General features: G+C 39.1%; 1 protein-coding gene across 2 annotated transcripts in view; it reads left to right on the forward strand.

The window, feature by feature from the left end:
- MACC1 (MET transcriptional regulator MACC1) overlaps positions 1–23,229 on the forward strand; it is a 36,871-nt gene extending 13,642 nt beyond the window's left edge. For both annotated transcript variants that reach the window (XM_030010431.1, XM_030010430.1), the window contains exons 2-5: positions 6,875–6,989; positions 9,331–11,369; positions 13,688–13,876; positions 19,500–23,229. In XM_030010431.1, coding sequence (XP_029866291.1) covers positions 6,875–6,989; positions 9,331–11,369; positions 13,688–13,876; positions 19,500–19,715 — 2,559 coding nt within the window. In that variant the 3' untranslated portion in view covers positions 19,716–23,229. The remainder of the gene's footprint in view (positions 1–6,874; positions 6,990–9,330; positions 11,370–13,687; positions 13,877–19,499) is intronic.
- Positions 23,230–23,741: the final 512 nt, after the last annotated feature.

Consider the following 23,741-nt stretch of genomic DNA (forward strand, 5'->3'; position numbering starts at 1 on the left):
ATGAGAGATTTAAATGTTGAAAGTCAAGAGGGATTTTCTCGTGCCTGTGCTTAGCCCATAAATATAGAAGTAATTATTTCTATGAAACGTGTAAAGCATAAGTGCCTGATTCAGTTCCTAATGAAGAACTACTTCACTACCTGACCTGGGTTTGATTATCTGAAAACTGTATCCTTTGCTTGCTTTCTGGGTGGATAGTAGATATGCTATTTTCTATATATAACTAGAAGAGTGTTAAACAGTAAGATGTTGTCAAAATCAAGTTTTTGTGACAGAGGAAGCTTTTTTTAAATGCCCCTGTGACTCTGAGGCATACAAAGGCTTTTCTGTTTTTTAAAAAAAGAGATTTCCTTTATTATCCTTGAAGTTAGCTCTGAAACTGTAAATCATTCACTACTGTTAATGCTACTGTTACTTCTGTCCCCCACTACTGCTTCCTGCTCTCAAGACCACAGCTCATATCTGTCCCTCTGCAAAGCTGATTTTTGGCATTAACAGGCAGAGACATGAGCCTTTCCTGGGGAAGAGTATAATAAATACTATGCAGAGCTGGGAGTGCTCGCTAAGCCAAGCTGGTGTGCAGGTGTCTAAGGGTTTATCTCCACTTACCACTAGCAGGTAAGCTGCTCAGTTAAAGACCCAGCATAACTTCTGCATGCAGCTTGGATGTGAGTAAAAGTCTAATTTAATAGAAAGAGAAGAAGAAATCAGGGTAACAAAATAATATATTGAGTACTTTGGAGGTATCCTGTACTTACAAACCTGTGATCACAGCTGTAGTTCACAAGAATATAAACAGCTAGCAGAGATTTTGAGATTCCCAGTCACTCCCACTTCTCCAGGTTGTTAAAAAATGTTGATAGTTGAGGCTGTTGTTTCATCCTAGCAAACATCAGAAGTACCCAAGGATGAGCAGCAGGGCCCTAGTTTACATGCAGAACATGGTACAGAGAGGCTTTGCCTTTGCTCTGCAATGTAGCATGTATTATGGTGGCATTGAAACACTTGCAGCACCTGGAAATAGAAACTTTTACTGTTTAAGGAAACTGCTAAATAAAAGGTGTTCCTTACAGAGTGCTTTCAACACCTGTTTTGAAGGAAAAACTCTGTTGGCATCGCAGTCAGTAATAACTTGTAGTATTGTAATCTCTGTGAAGGAGCCAGAAGTGTTTTCATAAGACCTCCAAAAGTCAAGAAACTAGCTCTGCTTCCAAAGTATGTATGGTTACATACAATAAGTGAGAATCTTAACTATTATTGTTTTTAGAGGCTTTTGAGAGGTGGCAAGGAAATGAGTTCATAGAAGAATTAAGCTAATAAACTTGGAAAGTTTTCTTTGTTCAGCAAAAAAGAAGAAATACTACAATTTAATAGTACAAAGTTGGATCCTTTAACTCATTTGTTAGTGACATCTTTCCTTTCCATTTCCTGTTCTTTAAAAAGTTACTTAGTAATGTAAGTAGAAGGCAACATATTTCTTTTTTTCCTGAGGCCAAAGTGAAACCATGGAGTATTTCAGAGTGGTAGCTGAAAACCAAAAGACAGCATCAAATCTTAACTACACATTCTTGAGACTTCTGGAAAGCAATATTCCCAAATCTAAAGTTTATAATTGAAAAAAAATGCTCTAGCCCTTATGCTTACAACAAGCAATTTTAGAAGCGTAGATGTGTGGAATGGAAGGAAGGATACTTGCATTGTAGAGGGAGTGTTTATGGTATAGTCATTTTTGCTTGCATAGTGTTCCCCAACCAGGCTGTAAAGCAGTCAGTTCTGGGTCGTGCAGAGCTGAGCAGAGGCTGTAAAAACCCACTTGTGAACTTGTGGAAATCGACTGAGAGGATGACCCACTTGAAGTCCCGTTTTTGTTGTGCTGAGACTACTAGCTCTACCCTTTAATGCTAGCTCAGATGAAGTATTACGAGCAGTGATTCCGTCAGTTACAAGCAGCAGTGTAGACATATGTGGGGTCTGCAGAAAGCTTAAACCCTGGGTTCAGGAAGGAGTGTGAATGGCTCTGCAGTTCCCACAGAGTGATAAATTTTCAGAACATTGAAAAAGCAGTTACCAAACTTGGCAAATATTTAACAACAGAGTAAACTAGTAGCTGTATCAATTGAAAATGCTTTTCTATCACTATAGGCAAAGTGACAAGTAATAGGGTCATACTAAAGCATTAAGGTTGCTGCCAAGTATTAGTAAGGTAAGGGTTGAGATCTCTCAAGGTTGAACATTAAAAGCCATTTCTGTCTCTGTTCAAAATTAGATACAGCTGCATTTTTGTGACTGCTGAACTTGCACCAGGCTAAGAGAATAAGTCAGAGACTTTATTGCTTCAACTGAAGGTTTCATTTGCTATCCTGTACTACCAATTAGCTACAGTACCACAGTTCAGCCCTGTAATCAAAGATTGTTAAACTCGGGTCCAACTGCCTCTCACCAAACTCTGAGCTGTGTAAAGCTGTTCCAGGCCACAAGTACCAAGGGACTGTTAAAATATGACCTGTTACTGTAACTAATGTTTAGTTAGAACCATGTTAATCTGCTGAGAACAGGCAGTGGTTTAGATATGGTGGTGATGTGTGATGCCTTCTGAAACCATCTCTCTTCTGTGTATTGCTTTCTCTTTGGAATTTCTTTTCTTCTCTCTGTTTAATAGAATTTAAATAATTCCGTATACTCGGTATTTGGTCAGATCAGGAACACTGTATTTAACATTTTGGTGAATATACGTTGCTCCTTTTTCAGAAATAAAGTTGTAAAGTAAGTCTAACAACCTAACCTATGTAACTAGCAAGTCATTTTTTCCCATGACAGATAAAAGTGAGCCTGAGGGATGAGGCACATCTCCATCACCTGCTTGTGTTGCTTGTTCTGTCTTTGCAAATGCATAAGTTTCATCCTCTGGATACAAAGGCCATGAGTCGCTGTGAATAATGGTATGGCTGAAGTAGCACTATCTGTGTCAGGTGCATGTAGGAGTCCATGGGGAAACATTGACACAGGAGAGCTCTGCTCTTAATACAACCTGCTTTTGAAGAAAGGTTAAGGTTGAAGGAAAGGCAAATTGCTAGTGTTTTGCTCTGGGATGTTGATACTTTAAAACACAAAGGAATGCGTTCTCTCTCATTTTTGAGGGCAAAGGCAGTGGGGAAGTATTTGGTTTTGGACTTTTTTTATTTTCTTCCTTAGCACTATTTTAAGCACAGCAGGACATGTTTTCTTTGGTAGAGAGACTGGAAAGAAAAAAAAAAAAAAAAAGTAGTGCCTTGAATTTTAAAAGACCTGGAAGAGATTTCTGGAGGCATCACATGCAGCAAAAATGCCATTTGCAGCAAATCTGTCTCCTGACTTCTGTGAAACTGAACTTTCTACCTGAGACTTTCTTCTTCCTCTAATGTGTTTTTCTTCCTCTGTAACAGTGCTACAATGTGTGTGCCAGCAGCACCCTGGGTCCTGAGTGCCCTGCTCTTATGGGTCAGCAATGCACTCGAGGCTGGAAGAGCAGAATGCACCTGGCAAACTGTTTCTTCCCCTCATACAGAAAAATGTCACATCTCTCAGCAGTCATTCAGGTTCACTCGCTGGTCACCTCCATAGCTGATCTCTTTCCAACCTCTTCACTTCTTCTTTCCCTGCTCACTTCACACTGTGAGCTGACATACCATCAGTCAAATAATTCTTTGCACCATTAAGCACTTGTCAGTTTACATCTTTCTTACTCAGTAGCTACAGCAAATGAAAAGCTTGGCTTCTGATTCTTCCTATACATAACTCGCCCTTTTTGCAGCAAAAGGGTTTTATACCTTTCCCCTTTGCCACTGATCAGCATGGCTTTATATCCCACACACATTGATCTCCCTTCTCTTGTGGATGATTGTTCTTCTGGATTTGTCCAGGTAAGTTTCTAATTAATAGGGATGTCCTACCAAAAGTTTCATTTGGGTTGCTATTATACCACAGGATGTACCCATGGAAAAGGGGGAGCATTGGGTTTTCTTATTTTCCTCATCTCTCACAAAGACACTGGGGATTTATGCATTCCCAGCACTAAGGCTGGAACACAGGAGAGATGGGAGACAAACCTGGTGTCAGATCATGTAACTCTGTTCAGGAAGCACGTTGCCCGGTACCCGATGGCATGTGTACAGCTTGTTCCCAGCATTTCCCAGATCTCTTGACATGCTGACCAAACGTGGTCATCTTTTGCCCAGGAATGTTTATATCTCCCCCCTTCTCTCATCCTCTTCTTGGCTGACCTGAAGACATGCCTAAATCACAAGGGCTCCCTCATCATGCTCTTATACCAAGGAATGCTTTTGGGGGAGGGTGGCACGACTTATTTTTGAAAGTGGCTTTCCTTTTCAGTATCTGCCTTTTCTGTCTTTGTGCCAGGCTAGTGGTGAAGGTTTTAAGGAGTTCCCAGAGGGAACTTTTAGGAAATGGCTTGTTCTATTTGCAGAAATTCTTAGCGTTTATAAAACTTCTATGCAATCTTGTTGTCATGTCTCTGTCAATATACTCCCACTGTGTAAAGAGATTGTTTTTCTTTCTTCCTCTCTTTCTCTCTCCCTTCTCCCAGGGTTTCCTATTTTAGTCCCTGTGCATCTACTTGCACTCTTGTGCTCTTTCCTTATCCTTACTTAGTGCCTCCCACTTCATACAGCTACCAAAATAATTGTGAGGTGATTAACTATTTAAAGAACCATTCTTAGATTAATATGTCAATTGATTAATAAGTCATCAGAGATTAGTGCTGGCAACAAATACACTGGTATTGTAAAAAGTAGACTTTCTTTTTGTACACTTATTGGAATTTTAGACTATGGACACATTACACTGGTGATTAAACCTCCCCGATCCCTGAAGTAGAAGCCCAAGATAAAAATTTTGCATGTTTATAGAGTGCATTCATTTTTTCAACATTTTGAGATGCAGCAGGAAAGCAAAACTTGTTTCCTTTGAAGGAATTGGTACACATTATCAAACATACTGTCTCTTATGAGAGATGGGAGGAATGGTGATGTTTTTATACAGGTGTGGGAAGACAGATCTTGGAACTACAATGTTGGGATTAAGGACATATTTTAGTTTCCAGTTTGATTCTGGTGGGGCATTAATAGCAGAAGCCACAAAGTATTGGTCTTGGAGGCTAGCTTTCACTACCATCTGAAATCAGGACTTCTAAGGCCAACACCTGAGATTTCTGGTAAGAGAGGAACCTGAAAGTCCGCACAGTCCTGTGACAGCCATGCAGCTGGGTGACTGTCAGGCTCAGCCTGACCTCAGCCTTGCATCCTGCCTAAGTGCAAATCAGCAGCTGAACAGATTGCCATTAGCTGAAGGTAGCTCTTGTGGGAAGAACAAAAAGTACCAATTTACATTTACAGTGGGAAAAAAAAAAAAAAGATGTCTTAAACCATGGCATTGTGCAATGGAAACAGACAGCCGACTTCCAGTTTCTGTTCAGTAATGCTTTGATATAAGGTATGCTTTCTTTTTCCCATAACTCACCTACTAGAACTGTAACTGAAAATTCCTTTTTCTTACAGCCACAGTAAAACCAGGCCCAATGCATCTTTTTTTTTTTTTTCATTTTAAACATGATAAAATTAGATCTGCTTAGGCTGTAAGAAGTAGCAGACTGCAATATTTCAGGCTCCTGAGCAAAGCTGAATATTGTATCCTGTGGATGGACCCAGAAAAACTTCTGGCTTTTTTAGCTTTTCTCTCCCCCCCCCCCCCCCCCCCCCCCCCGCCCCTTGTTTTTGTTTGCTTGCTTGCTTGTTTTCTTTTCTTTTTAACCATATGTCTTAATGTATCTATTGCCCATCAGCCTTTACACCACACTATGTATAGGATCAGTGAGAGGATTCTGGGAAAGTCACTAAATTATCTCTTGGTTTATAGCACTAGTTTAGTGATCTCTCCTGCACAAAAAAGATTTAGAATATTTTATTTCCTCCAGCTTCTCTTTCTAGGACACAATAACCTCAGCATGTAGGATACCCAATGCCCCTCTGAAGACCTGCAGCTCCTCTTTCTGGGCAGCTGAAAACAGTATTAGGCAATGATACCTTGAGAGGTTCATCCTCCTGTTGCCTGCTTCAGAGGGATGCCCCTCCTGATCTGCCTTTGCAATAGGTTTGCTGTTGACTCTCTCTCTTTCAACCACAGCATCTGGTTGTCAGCTCGTGTGGCCCAGTCCCTGTGCAAACTGTGTCAAAACCAAACAGAACTTGTAGCCAGAACAAGGAAGAGGAAAGACCTGAATGTCCTCTCTTGGGCTGTTGCTGTGCTGGTGTGGGCCCTAAGGAAGAATACTTTAAGTCATTCTTGTACAGATTAAAAGGAAAATCTGACCTGATGTTCACTCAGGGAAGAGCATAGGAAGAATAATAAACCAGAAAAGGTTGGAAATATTTTATATTAATTGGCAAAGGAAGGAACAGCTCTAGCTCTTCCCCTTCAACTTTTCTAGTCAAACTTACCTGAAAACAGGAATTAGGATGTTTATTTTTTAAAAAAAAGTTTTTTATTCAAGACTTTCTGGATGGAAGTTATTGTACAATTGGCTCGGTTACAATTGCAAGAGACTTAATTAAGTGAGTTATTGGACTTCACTATGGACTGGGGCACAGTATTGTACTGCAGCTGTAGCATCTGGTAGTTTTGCTGCAAATTAGATTGTAAGACTCACTCAGGGTTGTGACGCTCTTGGGCAGACTCCATAAATTTACTCATAAACTGTAACTTCACTTTTTTTTCTTCATTTGTGTCACATCACAGGAGCAAAGCTCAATTATTCTTCAACAGTTTCCCCTTTTTCAAATTGCATGCTTGCTGATGTTTTATATATTTAACTGTTTCCTAGGAGGAAAACACCTCCAGTAGTGGAACAGCTTCCCTAACCAGTGGAGAGATTCCACGGAGCAGGTCAGAGGGGACTTTGATTGACGTGGATGACCGGCCACCTGCAGCCAGCTACAGTATGTCTCTTCTGCTATTTTCTATATTAAGGCTCTCCAACTAAAGTCTGTATTTCTGCAAAACTCTCAATAGTGTCAAGAGCTATAGCTACTCTGTAAACTCCTGTACACCAGGTTGGTTGTTTTGTTTTGGTTTGTTTGTTTGTTTTTATTGCTTGTATTTTGCACTACCCAGGCCATCATAGATGGCCCTGGAGTCAGAACACAAGGTGTTGTCACAAGGTCCCCTAGGAGAAACTTGCTGGCTTGTAAGAGAAGTCCTCTGTCCCCCATAGCAAACACGGGTCAGGCAGGTTGAGAGGAAGAGCTAGAACCTTTAACCTTACATGAATAAATGATATTTAGGCTATGTTTATTGGGGGTTGAGACAAGGATGAGAAAAGGGAGTTACTAGCCAAACTACATTAATTTAGGGTTTTAAGAACCAGCAAGGCAAGCTGATTTTGGAGTTAGCCCAGTTTAAAAACTTGAGGTTTTGCCAGTAGAAAACCGTGGGTTGGACTTCAACTGTTAACCTGAGTTAAAACCAAAGTTGCTTTTATCTCATTGTTATTTTAACCTGAAAGTTAAGAAAACATTCCCCTCCACAAGGTAGGCATTCTCTTAGCATTTTGTCCAGTAGCAGATGTGAGCAACGGTGGGCCTGGCACTGGCCAGGAATTATTTCCTCACTAACCTCCTGCACTCCAATAATTGGTGCTGTTACCTTGGCATGAGAGAGTCCAGCCTAATGACTCAGGCTCTGCCAGAGTTTTCTGCTTAGACTTTTCCTGTAGGAACATGCCCTTTAGGGCTGGGAAACAGACAGACAAACCCCCTAACATTTCTTTGGGGACTAATTAATTTATTTTTTTAATAGATAATAATGATCTGACCGTAATAGCATCATAGTGTGGGGAAAGCTTCTGGCCTGTGGGCAGAAACAAAATGCCTTTTTAGCTGGTGCTTGAGCAGCCTAGCCTCATCTGGTGGCCCTGGCCAAGGCTGGGTGCTGCAGGGACAGGAGGCTGCCCCTGGGCTTGCTCCCCCCAGCAGCTTGCCTGGAAGGCTCTAGTCAATACCGTGCTAAAGCCTTCCAGATGGGCCCCTGGGAAGCAGGCAAATTCCACTTTGGTTCTTCCAAATTGGGATTTTTTTTGAACGGTGGAAAAAAATCACAGTTCTGGCTTTTTTGTTGCAATTCATGACAAAGGAAACAAGAAGAAAAGTACTGACGTTTCAATTTTATTTTTTTTCTTTTTGTGGCTGAACGCACTGTCATTCTTGCAACTGAGCAATAATTAGTAACCTTGGAGATGGAAGGTGCTATGGAAAGTGTAATAATGAAGGATATAGATATGCTGAAAGAAAAGAAATGCTGAATTTTCCCTCTAAAATTAAAATCCTTTACAAGTATGTAGAAAGAAGGGGTGGTATAACCTCTGTATATAGAAAAATAATGGCGAACTGAAGTGATAGAAACCCTTACCACAAAAGGTTGCAGGCACTCTGTTCGTTGCAGGAAGTGTGAGTCGTAATCAACCTACAAACCAGCTTCTGTGAACAGTTATTAATATAAAATACAAGGGCATCTTGTCTTCAGAGCAAATAGACATTACTGTTAATAATGAGTGTTCTTATTAGCAAGCATATTTAAATATCATGTATACAACCCTATTTGTCTATTTAAGTGCAATCTCAGAAAAATTAGTAGCTGCAAAAACATTTCTCTCCAAATTTCAAATTGTACAAGAACTCATAAACTGTACCAAAAAATGTTTTAATGGAAAGCTAGTAGAACAAATTCCACTCACACTGAGATAAATTGTAAGAGTGCTGTTATCAATTAAAGGCATGTGCATTAGCATGAAAAGGAATCTTGAATAATACATTTTTCTGTACTGTCTACAGTGTTTGAAAAATGAAAAAGTAGTTGGTTAATCTTTGCAGAGAGGTAGACACAAAAGAAAATAATCTATGGCATTTTGTAAGAGGCCAAAGATTGCTGGAATTTAAGGGTTTAAAACTTATGGGACCTTAGCATGCTCTATGCCAATTGATAGTCATAGGAGTTGATAATGATCAGCACCTTGCAGAAGATGCTTTACAACCTTCAGCGCTAATGTGTTAGCACTCTTTCTATTAAAAAAGATTCTTAATGCTACTTGGAAATCAATATTTACACTTTTTAAAATCCTGAAGGAGAAATATATAAATGTGTTCCTTAACAACTTGATCTATATGTATTTTAGGAGGATAAATTTAGACACCTGTTAACTTAATAGACTATCAGTTGGGAACGAATGGGAATTTCTCAAATCTCTGTGCTTTAGGAAATGCTTCTGTTTTCTCTTTTAAACAGATGTCAATGAAAGTAAACTGGATTTGGATATTAACTGGTCTGATGTATTCAAACATGCCCATGCTGTTTCCAAGACTAACCCTTTCTGGAATGAACTGTCAGCCTCCAACCCTTTCATACATGACATAGCTGCTTCAATTAGAAATGAAAATAATAGATACCTTTCAATCTTAAAAGAAAACCCCCATTTGTTCTCTAAAGTCTCTAGCAACGGGGATTCTTTGGCTTCCTCGGGTGATGAGCTAGATATTGATTGTCTTCTAAGAAAGACTTCAGCGAGAAGATCTGGACGATCCAAGAGTGTCTCTGACTTCCTGGATATTGTTGATAACCGAAGATTGAATCCTCGCAAGACAACACCTCAAAAAACTATAGCTTCAGACATGACATGGCTTCAAAATGACCGTGAAGCCTACAAGATGGCTTGGTTGAGTCACCGACAACTCACCCGATCTTGCCTAGATTTAGAAGCTATGAGCCATAGTCCGGGATGGGCACAAACACAAGCTACAGACATTCATGTAGTTTGTAAACTGAATCATGAAGGGGGTTCAGTACAGCTACCTGACTCGGATATTAACATTCATGTCCCTGTGGGTCATGTATTACCTGGGGAATTCCAAGAAGTTGGTTTAAAGGCTATCCTTAACCCTCCATCATCATTTAACAATGAGCTGTCTAGCACTGTAAGTCCTCTGATAGAACTTACACTGAGCAACCTCAACACAAGGGAAGCCATTTTCTTAGAGGTGAAAGTTGCAGCTAAAGTGAAGAACGATCCACTCAGCCAAGTTATGAGTGATATTGTGTGTTTTTATAGTCTCAATAAAGAAGGGCCTTTTAAGAAGCTAGAAAATTGCTACACTTATCAAGATACCATACAAGTGAAGCTAACTGACCTAGCTCACGTGATGTATGCAGTGATTGCCATACAAGCGAACAAAATCCAGCCTCCAGCAACTAACGTCTGGGACTATGTTCATAGAACAGTCTCAGTTGGAATTTATGGTCCCAAATATATTCATCCATCTTTTACAGCAGTTTTTACAGTCTTTGGTCATAACTACATTCCAGGAAAACTCACAATTTGTGATATAAAAAAGGGGAGTAAAAATATGCCTCCCGTTGTGTTTCAGCTGTGGGGAAAACATACATTTCTGCTTGAAAAGCCACAAGATCTAAACATTTCTTTGGTATCCTGTGATCCAGATTTTGAAGTGAAGATGGAAGACCAAAGCAAAAATATTAAAGAGGAGGAGCTGAAAACTGGTGAAATGGTCCGCCAACAATTCCTGTTTTCCATGCTTGGATGTAGGGAGATGCATTTCTTTGTTTTCCTCGTTCAGATTAAAGTCTTAAAAAGTAGCCAAGTAACACAGTTCCATGTTACAACCCCTGATCCAGCTCCAAAATTAAGTGGAATTACCAATAGGCCAAAGCGCTTACAAAACCGTAAAGAAATCAAGTCTGCGCCTTTGCTTTTAATACCAACAGTTAAATATCCAAAGTTTCAAGATAAGATTTTGAGCATTAATACTTACGGAGTGGCTTTGAAAAGTGTGTTACGTCAAAATAAGATTGACTATTTGCTAGAGTATTTCAAAGGGGACACAATAGCACTTCTCGGTGAAGATAAAGTAAAAGCCATTGGACAAACTAAAATAAAAGAATGGTATGTAGGAGTTCTCAGAAGAAAGATTGGTCTTGTACATTGCAAAAACATAAAAGTGATTTCCAAAGAACAAGCTATGGACACTGCTGATAGTGAGATAACAACCAGGAATATTGTTGAACAAATTGCATTGCCATTCAAAAAACTGACTTATATCTACTCAGTAGTTCTGTCTACAGTATCAGAGAATGTTTATGACTGGAGAGCTTTGGCTGAGGTGCTAGGATATTCACATATGTCTTTGGATTACTTTAATGAGGCACATGCTGATAAAGAATCAGAGAGAGTTGCGCATGTTGTGAAGAGGATGAAGGAAGACTGCCATGCTAACAAAAAAAAAAGACTGTTTCTTTATGAGCTCATTGTTGTAAGTATTGCATGAACTAACTTGATTATTGGGAATGCATTGCCAAGAAACTACTCAATAGCAATGTGTGAACAAGAAAACATGGTCCTCCACCCTTGTGGGAATCTTTACAAATCTGAACATATTACTAAAATTTGTAGACATCTATAGATGGAAAGTACATCCAGACTCTCATGAAGAATAATACTTTGATGAATTAATTCTAAACAGTGTTCTGTAAATGTTCCAGGAGCCTCGCTCATTTAGTAGGTTTACTGAGTTGACTTTTTTTTGTTTTTAAATGGCCATGATTGAAATAGTTTTGTCTTTTGTCATGGAAGTTATCACGGTAAATTGCTTCCCTGAGCAATTCACATTCCCATTGCGAAGTATTAGTAGCCTTATAGTGTGGAAACTCCATGGTTTATATATCCTGCGTACCCTAAGAGGCATGTCTAAATTTGCTTCATATTTTTAAAGCAAGGAAATCCTGACCCACATGTTAAAGACAAGATTTTTAATCCACACATGACAACTTCATAGTCAATGTTGTAGTGACCTAAGGACGATATTACAAGTATTTCAGTACATATTTTCTTGGGCCTCATTTGTAAGCCACTGGACAACTTTTATGTGTAGGTTGATTCTAAATGCTTCCAGGTAATGGGTTGCACTGTTAACCATCTTAATTTACTTATGGATCTGTGTGCAGATTAATTTGGAATTAATGATTACTCAGTTCTGTCCTTGGCTCTGACTGAAAAGTCTACCAGAAGTAGACTACAGAAGAGAATTAAATTTCTCATATGAAAATAAAGTATTATAAAAATGGGTGTTTAAAAATTCACATTGTAGCCTTTCATCTAAAGCCTTTTGACTATCCTGAATTGCAAACCTTAACAGGGTTTACTTCTCATAACTAGTCTATCCCCTTTGAAGTGCTGACAGCAATTTCAGCAAGATTCAGAAAACTTTGGTAGCAGTGGCCACTTACAACTCTCAAGACTGCATTAAACTGTGTGGAATAAAACTGAGCAAGTATGAAGTACAGTTTAGTATGCCACATCTCTGTCCAAAAAGGGGAGGGGGGAGTTAAAGGTGAAAATGATCCAAGCTTTTAACTGAATACAGTGAAACAGAGTTCATTACAGAACAGGCAAAAGGTGGGGCACAATTAGATTAACAAGATGTCCCATTTTTTGAGATGTATATGATTTTGAGCTATGAAATGCCAATGCAGGTCCCTGTCTTTGTAAAGCTAGACTTAAAGCTAGATATCATCCATGTCGCTTTGGGGTAGAATTTACTAGTTATTTCTTTTAATTAATTTCCTATTATTTCCTATATTCCTATTCCTATGTTTAATAGGGTTCTTGATTATCAGAGCAAAGTTCAAACTGAACAACTTTGCTCCACTTTGCTAAAGTATAAGGGGATTTGGTACTGTACGCTTTAGTCTGCTTCTCACTACTGTGCCTACCAAAAGTTCTACTGTTTGCAATGAGGATTTTCATGGAAAAGTGTTTCACAATTAAATCGCACAAATGTCTGATTTCTGCAGAAATGCTTGATATTTTATTAAAAATCAGTATCTAAAACCCAAGGAAAACTTCTGGATTTTGTTCTTGATCTTTCACTGAAAAAGTCAACATTTTCAGTGGAACATTTTGCTATTAATTTGAGGAGAAGAAAAAAACACCACCTATTTTTCTCATTAGCTCTTACCCAAACAAATAAAGAAAGTAGAATACAATATATCTGCATTTCAGTGTTTCACTCCTGGAACCATTTAAATTTGTTATTAAAAGCTCATTCGGCATGGGGGAGGGAAGAGTTTTATGCTTGCATTTCTGCTTAATGCTCAGCAAATTGTGAGATCTGTGGGAGGAGTAAATCAAAACGTGCTGGCCAACGTAATCAATTATTTTCCAGAAAAGCGGTAGACAAAGGACCACACCTTAGTATAATAGTGCTCTAACTTCATTTTTAAGTTTCATGTCACACTTTGAAGAAGCTAAATTTGATGTCCCAAATATTTTTGTTGGAGAAGCATATTTTTCCTTTAGGATCGGTAAACTTGGCAGGATCCATTTGACACTGGAATGCTGTAGCAGCTGAATGCCAGCTTAATTTTTTCTTAAGCTTGTGGGCAGTTTTCCTATGAAACTGCTGGCAACACTTTTTTGTAGAAAAAAAGTTACATATTTGTAAGAACACAAAATTTAAAAAAAAAAGCCTTTCTGTCTGCTTAGAAATGCAGAATAGTGCTATAAAAATGAATTATAATGTTCTGTTTGTAGTTATTAGTGAAGGTACACTAATGAAAATGATTGTTGCAGGCACTTTTGAAAATAGATTGCCAGGGATTAGTGGCACGTCTTACCCAGGACACCATCATTTTGACTTCAGCTGTCAAGCTTGGCAAATACTGGCGGGAGCTTGCGGAGAGGCTAGCCCGACTCACAAAGCAGCAAATTGAGGCTTACGAAGTACCCCACCAAGGCAAAAATGGAGTAGTGGCTCTGGAGGTAAGGCTCTGGTGTAATGGTGTGTGCACACTTGCTTCTCTGCACAAACACAGCCAGGGACCTTTTTCCTTCCTTGCTTTGTGCACTTCTTTCCTCTTGCATTTCGGCCTCCTTATTTAATTTGCAAGTTCTTCAATGCGAAGAGTTGTCGCCAACTTTTGCTTACAGTATCTAGATATTCCTTTGAAGCCATTTTTCCGGTGTTACTGTGCCAAATTAATTTGCTGTGGAGTTCCTGGTCTCCGTTTTGAGCTTCAGCTGTTTACTCCCACTTCAAGGGCCAATTTCCGTCCCTTCTTATTGTCCTGCCCACTTGTTAATCTTACTCACTCCTCTGCTGGCATTTCAGACATGGTGAGGAAGACCATCCAGTTCTTGCAGGAGCCACTTCAAATCACCCTCAGTACAGCTTTTTCTCTTCCCACTGAAAGGAAGCTTACCTCCACCATTAACACTTTTTTCTTCTGCACCTGTATAATATTTGCCATCATTTAGCCTAAGTAGCATGACAAGAGTTTGGAAGCTCTAACACCAATTCCACTTCTGTCCTATTATATGAACATGGCAAATCATGTTTTAATTTCATAGTTTGTCAGGTAGGTCATGCTATTTATTCTTCTCTGGTTATACAGAAGTACAAGTTCTAAATAAAAGTCAAGTTGACCTCTCAGATGTATTTCAGTGCATACACATCTAAAGAGCAATTTAGGTGCCTAATTATATCTCAAGTGCCATTTGAGGTGCCCAGAGGTACCTATGGCATCTGTGCAATGTCAGATATGTCACAAAACTTAGGGTGGGCCCTCATCCATGCCTCTGAGCTGAGGGCCAGCCTGTGCTCCTGTCACACCTTTGCCTGGGCAGCCAAGTTGCTTCCCACATTCCTCCACTTCAACACTGAAGCATGCAGTAGATCCACGGTTTCCCACAGAGTTATGTTCCAATGATTTCTAGGTCCCAGACTGGGTTTTACCCTGAGCATCCTCTTTTATAAGCATTGCTAAATGATGCTCAAGCTGACCTTTCTGCCTTGAGAGTTTACGTTCAGGCTCGACTCTCCCTCTGCCTGTACTATCAACCGCTGATTATTGCAGGTAATGCACATGATCCAGCCTGAATTCCTTCTCTCTCACCTCTCAGTACCAAAGGAATCACTATTTCCCATTCACAGGTTCACAACTACTCAAGCCATTTTTTTTCTTCCTTTTTCTTTCCCTGTAGCTGATTCTTCTTCCCTGTGAAACATATCCTCCTTTCCATAGTCTGAATCCAGTGAGTCTTTCATCTCAGTTTTATCTGCCTGGTGATAGCTATCAAGAGATTGCTGCTCTAATCGTGAACTGCCACCTCATTCCCTTTGAATGCTCTGCCCTCCCTCCCCAATCAATATTTGACCAAAATTCCACACATCTACTTACAAGGTTCTGCACTTTTCTACAAAAATATCTCTATCATTGCTGTTTGCAGGCACTGCCTCCTCCTCTGATCTTGCTTTTCTCTTTCAGCTATTTTGTGTATTTTATTTTTTTTTTAGTTGTTCTGGGTACATTACTTGTGCCTGGATGCACCTTCCTCCTTAATTTTTTTTCTCATAAAACTCTCAGCGCTGCCAATCCCTAGTCTACTGTTCTCTTTTAGTGAAAAAAATCACCCTGTTATTGTCTCTGGTTTTGCACTAGCTTATTCTAAAATACTAAAATCAAATAGAATGTGAATGCTTGTCGTTTCCATTAATTTTTTTTTTTTTTTTTTACTGTTATGCCGTGCCTTGTCTAACTTCCTAGACTTTTGTTTTACTTACTAAGCTTTCTGTGACTGTCTGACAAAACCCCAGCTTTCTACAGAAGGAATTATAGACCTGAACAATGTGCAACTCTACTGTTCTTAATGGGATTCGGAAATGTTTTCTCCTTTGCTAACAGACAGCAGAACTAAAACAATCTTAAAACTCTTTTTCCAGCACCATACCTATTTATTTATATATATAAAAAATATATATATTAAAAAAATTTACTTTGTTTTAAATGGGTGTCTATTTCCATGAAGCCCATCTTTTGCCTCATACACTCTATTCTTTTATTTTCAAGAGTTTTTTTACATTATTTTTATGACAAACCACCTACAAAATTCTCTGTCTTTCAGTGACAGTGTCTGCTGCCGGAAGATAGTACAGTGAAATTCATCATAAAAAAAGCCAATAATAGAGTATGTTCTATTTTTTAAGAGAACATTCAACAAGCTATCAAAGATCAGAATTTTGCTTTATTTTTATGTCATTTCTTAAGGCTTAAGATGGGCCCATGGCGAATTTATTGGGTTCATGTGAGCTTTGTAATAGTGCTTGTCCACACAGGTGTGAGTTCAAAGCACACCAGGTTTCTAGCACTTGTATCTCATGTGAACACTCAGCATCCTCACTGTCCTGTGAATCTAACCTTGAATTTCAGTACTTTCTACTGAATTTCAGTGCTTTCTTCAGATCTCTGAACTTCTCAATGCTCTAGTGCATTGACCCTCTACATGCAGAAAGCAATACTCTGTTATGAAGTTTTGTGTACGTATGTTGTTCATCACGGATGCAAAATGAATGTAGCTAATGTAGTCTAACTTCATACCTGTATGGAGATGCCCCCAGCATTGTTACAAGGTTAGCATTAGTCTGACTAAATCCAGAATGATTGCTGATCATCACATTTACTTAACAGGTATAAAAGAACCCTGATTAAAAGCATCTTATCCCAGCCTGGAGTTTTCTAATGGAAAAACTTTCTCATTGATAGTATTTGTTGGCATGAAAACATGAAACCAAGCAAAAATGGGGGAGTAATAAGTTTTGAGTAATTATTGAGGACTATCTGAAAACATTAACCAATTCGTTACCCATCAAGGACTGTTCTACCATCAAGAGGATTGATTGGTTGAAAAATGTTTCTGCTTTTAAACTTAATATTTTTCTTAGTGGGACAAATCTTCTCCCAGATGATCACAGAGGCCACTTGAGGTACATACAATTGGTGCCTAGATTTTGAAGTGCTTTTCATCAGTAAATTCCAAATCACTTTACAGAGGATGTAGGTATCATTATTACCTACTCAGCAGAGGCAGTGAGAGCAGAGGGAAAACTCATGAACGCAGCTGAATGAGACTTGCCCAGGATGCTGCAGTGATTTAATATTTTGCCTGAAAATCTGCTTTAATATAATTCAGGCATGTCAAATGCAATTCAGTTCACCCATTCCATAAAAGTATGTGGATGTGGAGAAGGACCTGCCTTAGAAGCCTGGTTTGCAGCATTAGTTCAGTGTGGTGAGCATGTAGATTATTGCTAAGTTAATTATGCATCAGCAATGACCAGTTTATAAAGCTTTTGATCCCCCCCTTTTTATTATTATTTTTTTTTTAATTTTTATTTTGTCCTAGGAGAAAGAAAAATCAGTTGTAACAGAGTAGAGGAAACCAGCATTTGTATTTTAGACATATTTCAGCCAATTCTCTGATTGCACAGTGTCAGACTGACCTTCAGCATCAGTCAAAGCATAGCATCTTTTCATACTCACTGTCTTGTCACATTCTAGTGAAGACAGAAGGCTGTACCCCAATTCTCCAAATATCCTGGTCTAACAGGAATAGAAAGGAAAGAAAGCAGGAGCCAGAGAAAAGACATAGCCAGCGGCAGAATATCAGGAAATCCAGCTTCTCTTGTTGGCTACTTTGGTTATCAAGCTAAATTGGGAATACAGAAACTTTGTGGTCTCAGAATAAATACAACAGTGGTGAGCTGCTTTAGTTCACTAAAATACGTTGTAATACCTAGTATTTGCAGTAGTACATTAAAAACTTCTTTTTCAACATAGCCTGTCTAATAAAAAGAAAGAATTCATCACTCTCCTTCTTCCCACCTACCACCAAGTTACTTTTCTTTCCTCCTTTTATAAACTTGTGGTTATGACTTAAGATAGACTTGCTTAAAGAGAGAAGTAGGCACCATTCATTTTGGGTAAATGATGATGCCCTTCCCTCTTGTAGACCTAAAATGAGAAATTTCACTGAAAGCATAGGCACTTTTTTATGGCTTAAACTGAAGGCAGGAGCCAGACTAATCACACTGTGAGACACGCTACTGGGGATATGAGTTTGATGGGTTTTTCCATTTGGGGATGGGTGAGAAAGGCAGCAGAAGTTGAGGAAGATGTTTACAGAAACTACAATAGACTCAGTCTTGGGGTAAATTGAGAGTTCTTAGCCCAAATGTAGAGAAAACTCAGAACTACAAGCAAAGAAATTCTGCTACTCAGTTCCTCGAGGGATCAAGTAAATAAATCTTAAATCAAGGAAGCAGAGCTTCATATTGTGTATTATTTGTAAATTAATAGGATTATATTGAGGAAATAACCAATTTCCTCTTGGATTATCCTTCAGAACCATGAAAACTGCTTTTCCATTAGAAGAGAAAAAGATGTTAAAAAAATCTGGGCTTCCTGATCACTTCTGTGGATATATGTATAAATGTGCACACATCAGTCCATATGCTTTTATTACTATGTATAAGTGTGTTTCTGTTAAAACAGCAAATGCCAGAACCTTTTAGGAAAGTGATAGGTTTCTTTATAGCTTTGTGTATCACCCCTGCAACTCCTAACTCAATTGCTGTTTGCAAAACCTTTATTGCCAATGAGGAGTGGGAAACTAGAAAGTGGATAGCCCAAGTTAAATTTGGAAAAGCAGCATCTGGGAAAACAATCTTTTTGTTTGTAAACTGAGCAAACTTACTCTGGACATCAGCACTTTGAACAATATAAGTCCAGCTCGTATCTGAATCATGCTGTCATAGCTTAATTAGTGTCACTAGATCAATGACACATTACACCTGCTAAGGATCTGCTCCATATTTGTTTGGCATAAAATAAACAAATTGTAGTTTGAAATAAGGAGCACTGGTAACCTATCTTTTCATCATTTCCTTTGTTTCTTGCAGGACATTTTTTAAATTTCATGTCCTGATTTTAAAAATGTAATTATAAAAGCTTTTGACTCTCCTGCTTTTGGGGTGTTTGGGGTTTTTTTTCTTTCTTTGTTTTAAACAGAGGTTTTATAGGTAGATTGTCTTCCTGCTGCTGTTACCAGAAAACATTTTTGTAAAGATAAGAAGCATGTTTAAAAGTTGCAGGCTAAGTAGAGGGATGGTAAGATGTTGATTAATGAGACAGGGAGGCATTAACCATCAAAACCACAGCCAAACTCTAAATAGGGAAACTGCTGCTATGCATTTCAAAAATGACCAAGGGGAAAAGTGTTTTCCTTCCACCCCTGTTCTTTGAATTACACTTTCAGACAAGGATATATTTCAACTTGGTGATAATCATCTGAATGAAGAATTTATCTTTCCATTATTTACCTCGTTAATAATTTGAGTTTCATAGAAATGAAGGACATAAGGTTACTGGAGTTTTTATATCAACATGCCTTTTATGATAAAGCATTTCAGCATGGCTAGGGATCAAACACTTATTTTCTTTTTTCTTTTTGATGACTTTTCTACCATTGGAAATATTTAGCTATTTTTTTTCTCAAAAATTCAATTTCTGCAATTAAAACTTTTTTTTTTTTCCCCCTTTATTTTCAGATGATGTGGAAACCTGCATATGACTTTCTCTACACGTGGGCTGCCCATTACGGAGACAGTTACAGGGATGTCTTACAAGATCTGCAATCAGCCTTGGATAAAATGAAAAACCCAGTAACAAAACATTGGCGAGAGTTAACTGGAGCATTGATTCTTGTGAACTGCATGGAGGTCTTAAGGGCAAGTGCTTTCTCCAAAATGGAGGAAGAAGAATAGACTACCAAGATATGTTTTTGGAAAATCTCTTGGGAAACTGTAGTGCTGATATCTGTGTTTCAGTGATGCTTGCAGAGCAGGACGGAATGCAGTTTGTTTTACCTGAGTTGATGGGTCTAGCCCCACGGTTCTCAGTTACAGATCCCCAGAGCTTGCTAATGGCTACTGAGTAAGTAAGAAAAGAGTGGGGGATTAAACTAGGGAGGTCAACAAAAATGACTTGAATTCTATAGGGTAGTTTCTAAAAGGAGCTATTTCTGATTGCACTGACTTCTAGGTGGGGATCAGTTTTAAAAACAGAACTATGCGTGGATGAGTTCAGCCTGTGGGGCCTAGGTTTACGTTGTTTTAAGTGAGGTATTAAAATCTAAATATTTAATACAATATTTTGATGGGTGCCCAAACCCCTCAACTCTAAGTCAATGGGTGCAGGTTGGCCTAGAAAAAAGCTTTAGGATTCTTTCATCCTCACCTGGGACAAAATTAATCTCATCTTCTCACAAAACAGGAATTCAACAGTTATTTGCACCTGGAAAAATAGGTGTGTGCTGCTCAGTCCTTCCAAAACAGCTTCTGTTGTCTTTTTTGAAGACTAGAAGAGAGGCAGGCAATTTAATGGTCAAAGGTGATTGGTTTTGATTGGTTTGCTGATGTAACTCAACAGGGTTTCTCTCTCTCTCTCTCTCTCTCTCTCTCTCTCTCTCTCTCTCTCTCTCTCATTCCAGCAAATTTGTCTAGATTCTCCTGAGTGGAAACTCAGGAAGCCTTCTTGGTGTACACTGTCCATCCCTCTGATCATTTGCTTATTCCTACTCTGTTGTTATTAAATAGATAAATAGGAAGAGTGGTTTTGTAGGTACAAGGGCTGTAGACAGCTCATACCCGCTTCTGTTGATCATTTTCTTCTACCTTACTGTATGAAGAGTATGGGTGATGGCTATTATTTTCTCAAAAAAAGTTAACAGTGGGGTGCTTTTCAGATTAATTTATTTATGGAGCAATTAATTATCATTAGTCACATGTTCTAAAAAGAACCCTGCTTAGATGTTATCAGTAAAAATCTTTCAATTACTGAGTACCTTATTATTAATACAGAAGATATAGGCTGAATAATAGCTACAGGCTAACCAACTTTATTTAATTTTTTTAACATAAGATGTTAAAAATATTCTTAGTTAAGTGGTAGATGTAAAAGTTTAAACCCATTTTGAGCACCTTTGATCAACAGTCATTCAGAAACAGCAGCAAATACTCATGACAACAAGTTGAAAAGAAAATTGGGCTTCTGCCATCACTTGCAGTTGACAAGGCAAAGCCAAATTCTTTCAGGAGTACCACAAAGTAGTAGCATCTCAGTCCAGAACCTGTGCTTCCACTGTTGTCTTAGTTGGTGTCTCCTAAGAAAGGAAGTTTTGTGATTCTAAAACAAAACAGCACATTTAAACATTTTTCTTCTTCCCCTCTCCTTTCCTCTAACCTGCTTTCTTTTCTACTTTCATTTAGCTTTCCCAAAACATGCATAGCTCAGGAAGGAGAGTGAGGAAAGAGCACTTGCTCCAGTACTAGGAAAGCTCACTCACCAAAAGACACCTTAGCATCAGGGCATGACTGAACGAGCATTGATGCGAGTTATCTGGCTTCTGTGGACTTACTCCTGATTTGCAATGGAAATTACTGCAAACAGGAATTGGTGGAGAAAAAGGAGTCAGATTATCAGAGCTCCCTGTTGTTTCAGGTGCTAGCACCTATTTTATATCTTACCCCATGCAGTTTTAAAAACAGCTGCAGAGGAAATATAAAATAACATTCTCTTGTTATCTGTACTTCAGTACAGAGACCAGTTGTTCCTTCCTTCTTGTAGGTAGTGAAGCCCTGAAAGAGGAGACAGTATCTGTTGTCTTTCTCTTTTGTGCTGCTGGGTAAGGAAAAGGTGTGTACTGGTTCCTTTTAAAATAGGCTTCCTTAAAGGTAAAATGATAAATTCAGATATTAAAATTATAAATACTAAAAATAGACATTAAATGAAAATAAATTCTTTACAATAATACTTACAATGTACCCCTGCATACTCCCAGGGAAATTTTTTTGTAGGTTTCCCAGACTGCTGCTGCTTTCACCTTTGAGCCTGCTCATAGCAGAGACTGTGAAACCTGAACAGTATTTTGCAGGGGTGCAACAGGTCACACACCGTCTCCCTGCTTAAAACTGCAGGGAAATATTTTTTTTTGCTCCCTAAGAGCTGAAATACCAGAAGAGATTACCAAGCAAATCTTTCAGCTTCACCATGTTCTCTCACCAGCTGATCTTCATGCATCCCAGCAGGCCATGGTCCCTTACTTAAAGCCCTGTTAAGCCACCCCCCCCCCCCCCCCCCTTTTTTTTTTTAAATTTCTTTCTTTTTTTTTTCCTCTTTTGTTAACCTGGCTGCAACAGCTAAGCAACTCATCTTACCTCTGTTTCTGAAGACAGGTCTCTGCTTCCATCCTTTTTTTGCACATCTTAATTTCTTACCTTTAGTAAATGTGTGTTTACTACATGCCCTATTGAATTTCTTAGTTCAGTCCTGTATTTTCCTGTTATCGCTCCTAGTCAAAAGAGGGGGAAAAAGCTACCAGAAGCACCCATTCCTAGTTATGTGATGCTACCAAATACGAAGGACAAGCTGCGCAAAACCTTCAAGGCTGAAGGACAATCCATCCTGAGAAGGTGGTCAGTGATCAGGAATTCAGGAAGAGAAGTGCTCAGGGAGCAGAGGCTGCTGCCTGTTATTCTCGTGGCCAGGCCCTTTCATTGCAGTGAAACAATAGCAAAATTGTTTCTGTCTTGAACGAGAGTTGAATTTGGCCCAGTAGATTTAGCAAATATTGACTTAGTGAGTCAGTGTTCTCCTTAGCTTGCAGAATTATGCAACTGGTCCTCCAAGCATATTTCTTTAAAAGGGAATTTATGTCTCTCTCTGTAGTTGTGCCGTACACTAGGGTCTTTGACTGTGGGCTTTGGTTGCTAATTGCACTCCCCGTTTTTGCTTTAAGCTTCTGCTCATATGAATGAAATGTGCACTCGTACAATATTCTGTTTACTTTAGCAGCCCACACTGGATATATTAAAAAAAAAAAAAAGGTATTAAATCCCCGTATTTTATTTAGTGCTCTAGTATTCAAAACCACAAAATGCCAGCTGGGAGTGGAAGCAGCTGCACTCAGCGGCAACGCACAGCTAGGAAGGAGCACATGGCTTTGGTAAACACACTCTGTTCTTGACCTTTTCTCCTTTCCTCCCACCCTGTCAAGAGAGAACAGCTTTCCCATGAGCCTGCACACATACCTTCTTGGGTTTCTGTGAAGTGGGATGAGATTAACAACTCCTCACTCCTTGGGTTGAGACAAGGAAAAATACCAGCCCCTGGTCCTTGCCTTAAATGACCCTCTGTTTCCAGGTTTCCAAATTTCTTTGTGCAGCCTGGGGAAAAGAGCTGTGTCAGCCAGTTCCATTTCCCTTTGTATGTATAGGCAGACCCCCCCCCCCCCCCCCCCCAAACATTCACCATCCTTCTAACCTCTGAATAGGTACGTTTCTTAAGCAAACAAGCAAATGAAAAACTTGTGAGCGCATGGATTGATTTACGATACCACCTACCCATGAAAGTCGGAAAAATGGTTCCCTTGGGTGTGGCTGCACCTGAATGGGGCAGACACCTTCCACAGTGGGCAGTGGCGAGGAAAATCTAGCTGTAACTCATGCTAGAAATGCTGGTTTTTTTCAATGAAGTTGGAAGCTATTCCTGGTGTTACAGTGGGGCAGTGAGAGGCATCTCAGCTCCGTGCCATTTAATGGTACAGTGTGGTGATGTATTTCTGAATTAATAACACCCAAGACAAGAGAGAAAAGGCAAATTATTCCCCCATATAAGTTTCAGTCCTCCAGCTGGGTTTGGGGAAGGATTCAGTTCCTTAGTTTTTATTTGCTTTTTTTGGAAAGCAGAGATTTAGGGAAGGAGAAGGAAGTTTCTTTTAAAATATAAGTAAA

This window comes from Aquila chrysaetos, chromosome 3 (assembly GCF_900496995.4).
Source record: "Aquila chrysaetos chrysaetos chromosome 3, bAquChr1.4, whole genome shotgun sequence".
In the NCBI taxonomy this organism is placed as follows: domain Eukaryota; kingdom Metazoa; phylum Chordata; class Aves; order Accipitriformes; family Accipitridae; genus Aquila; species Aquila chrysaetos.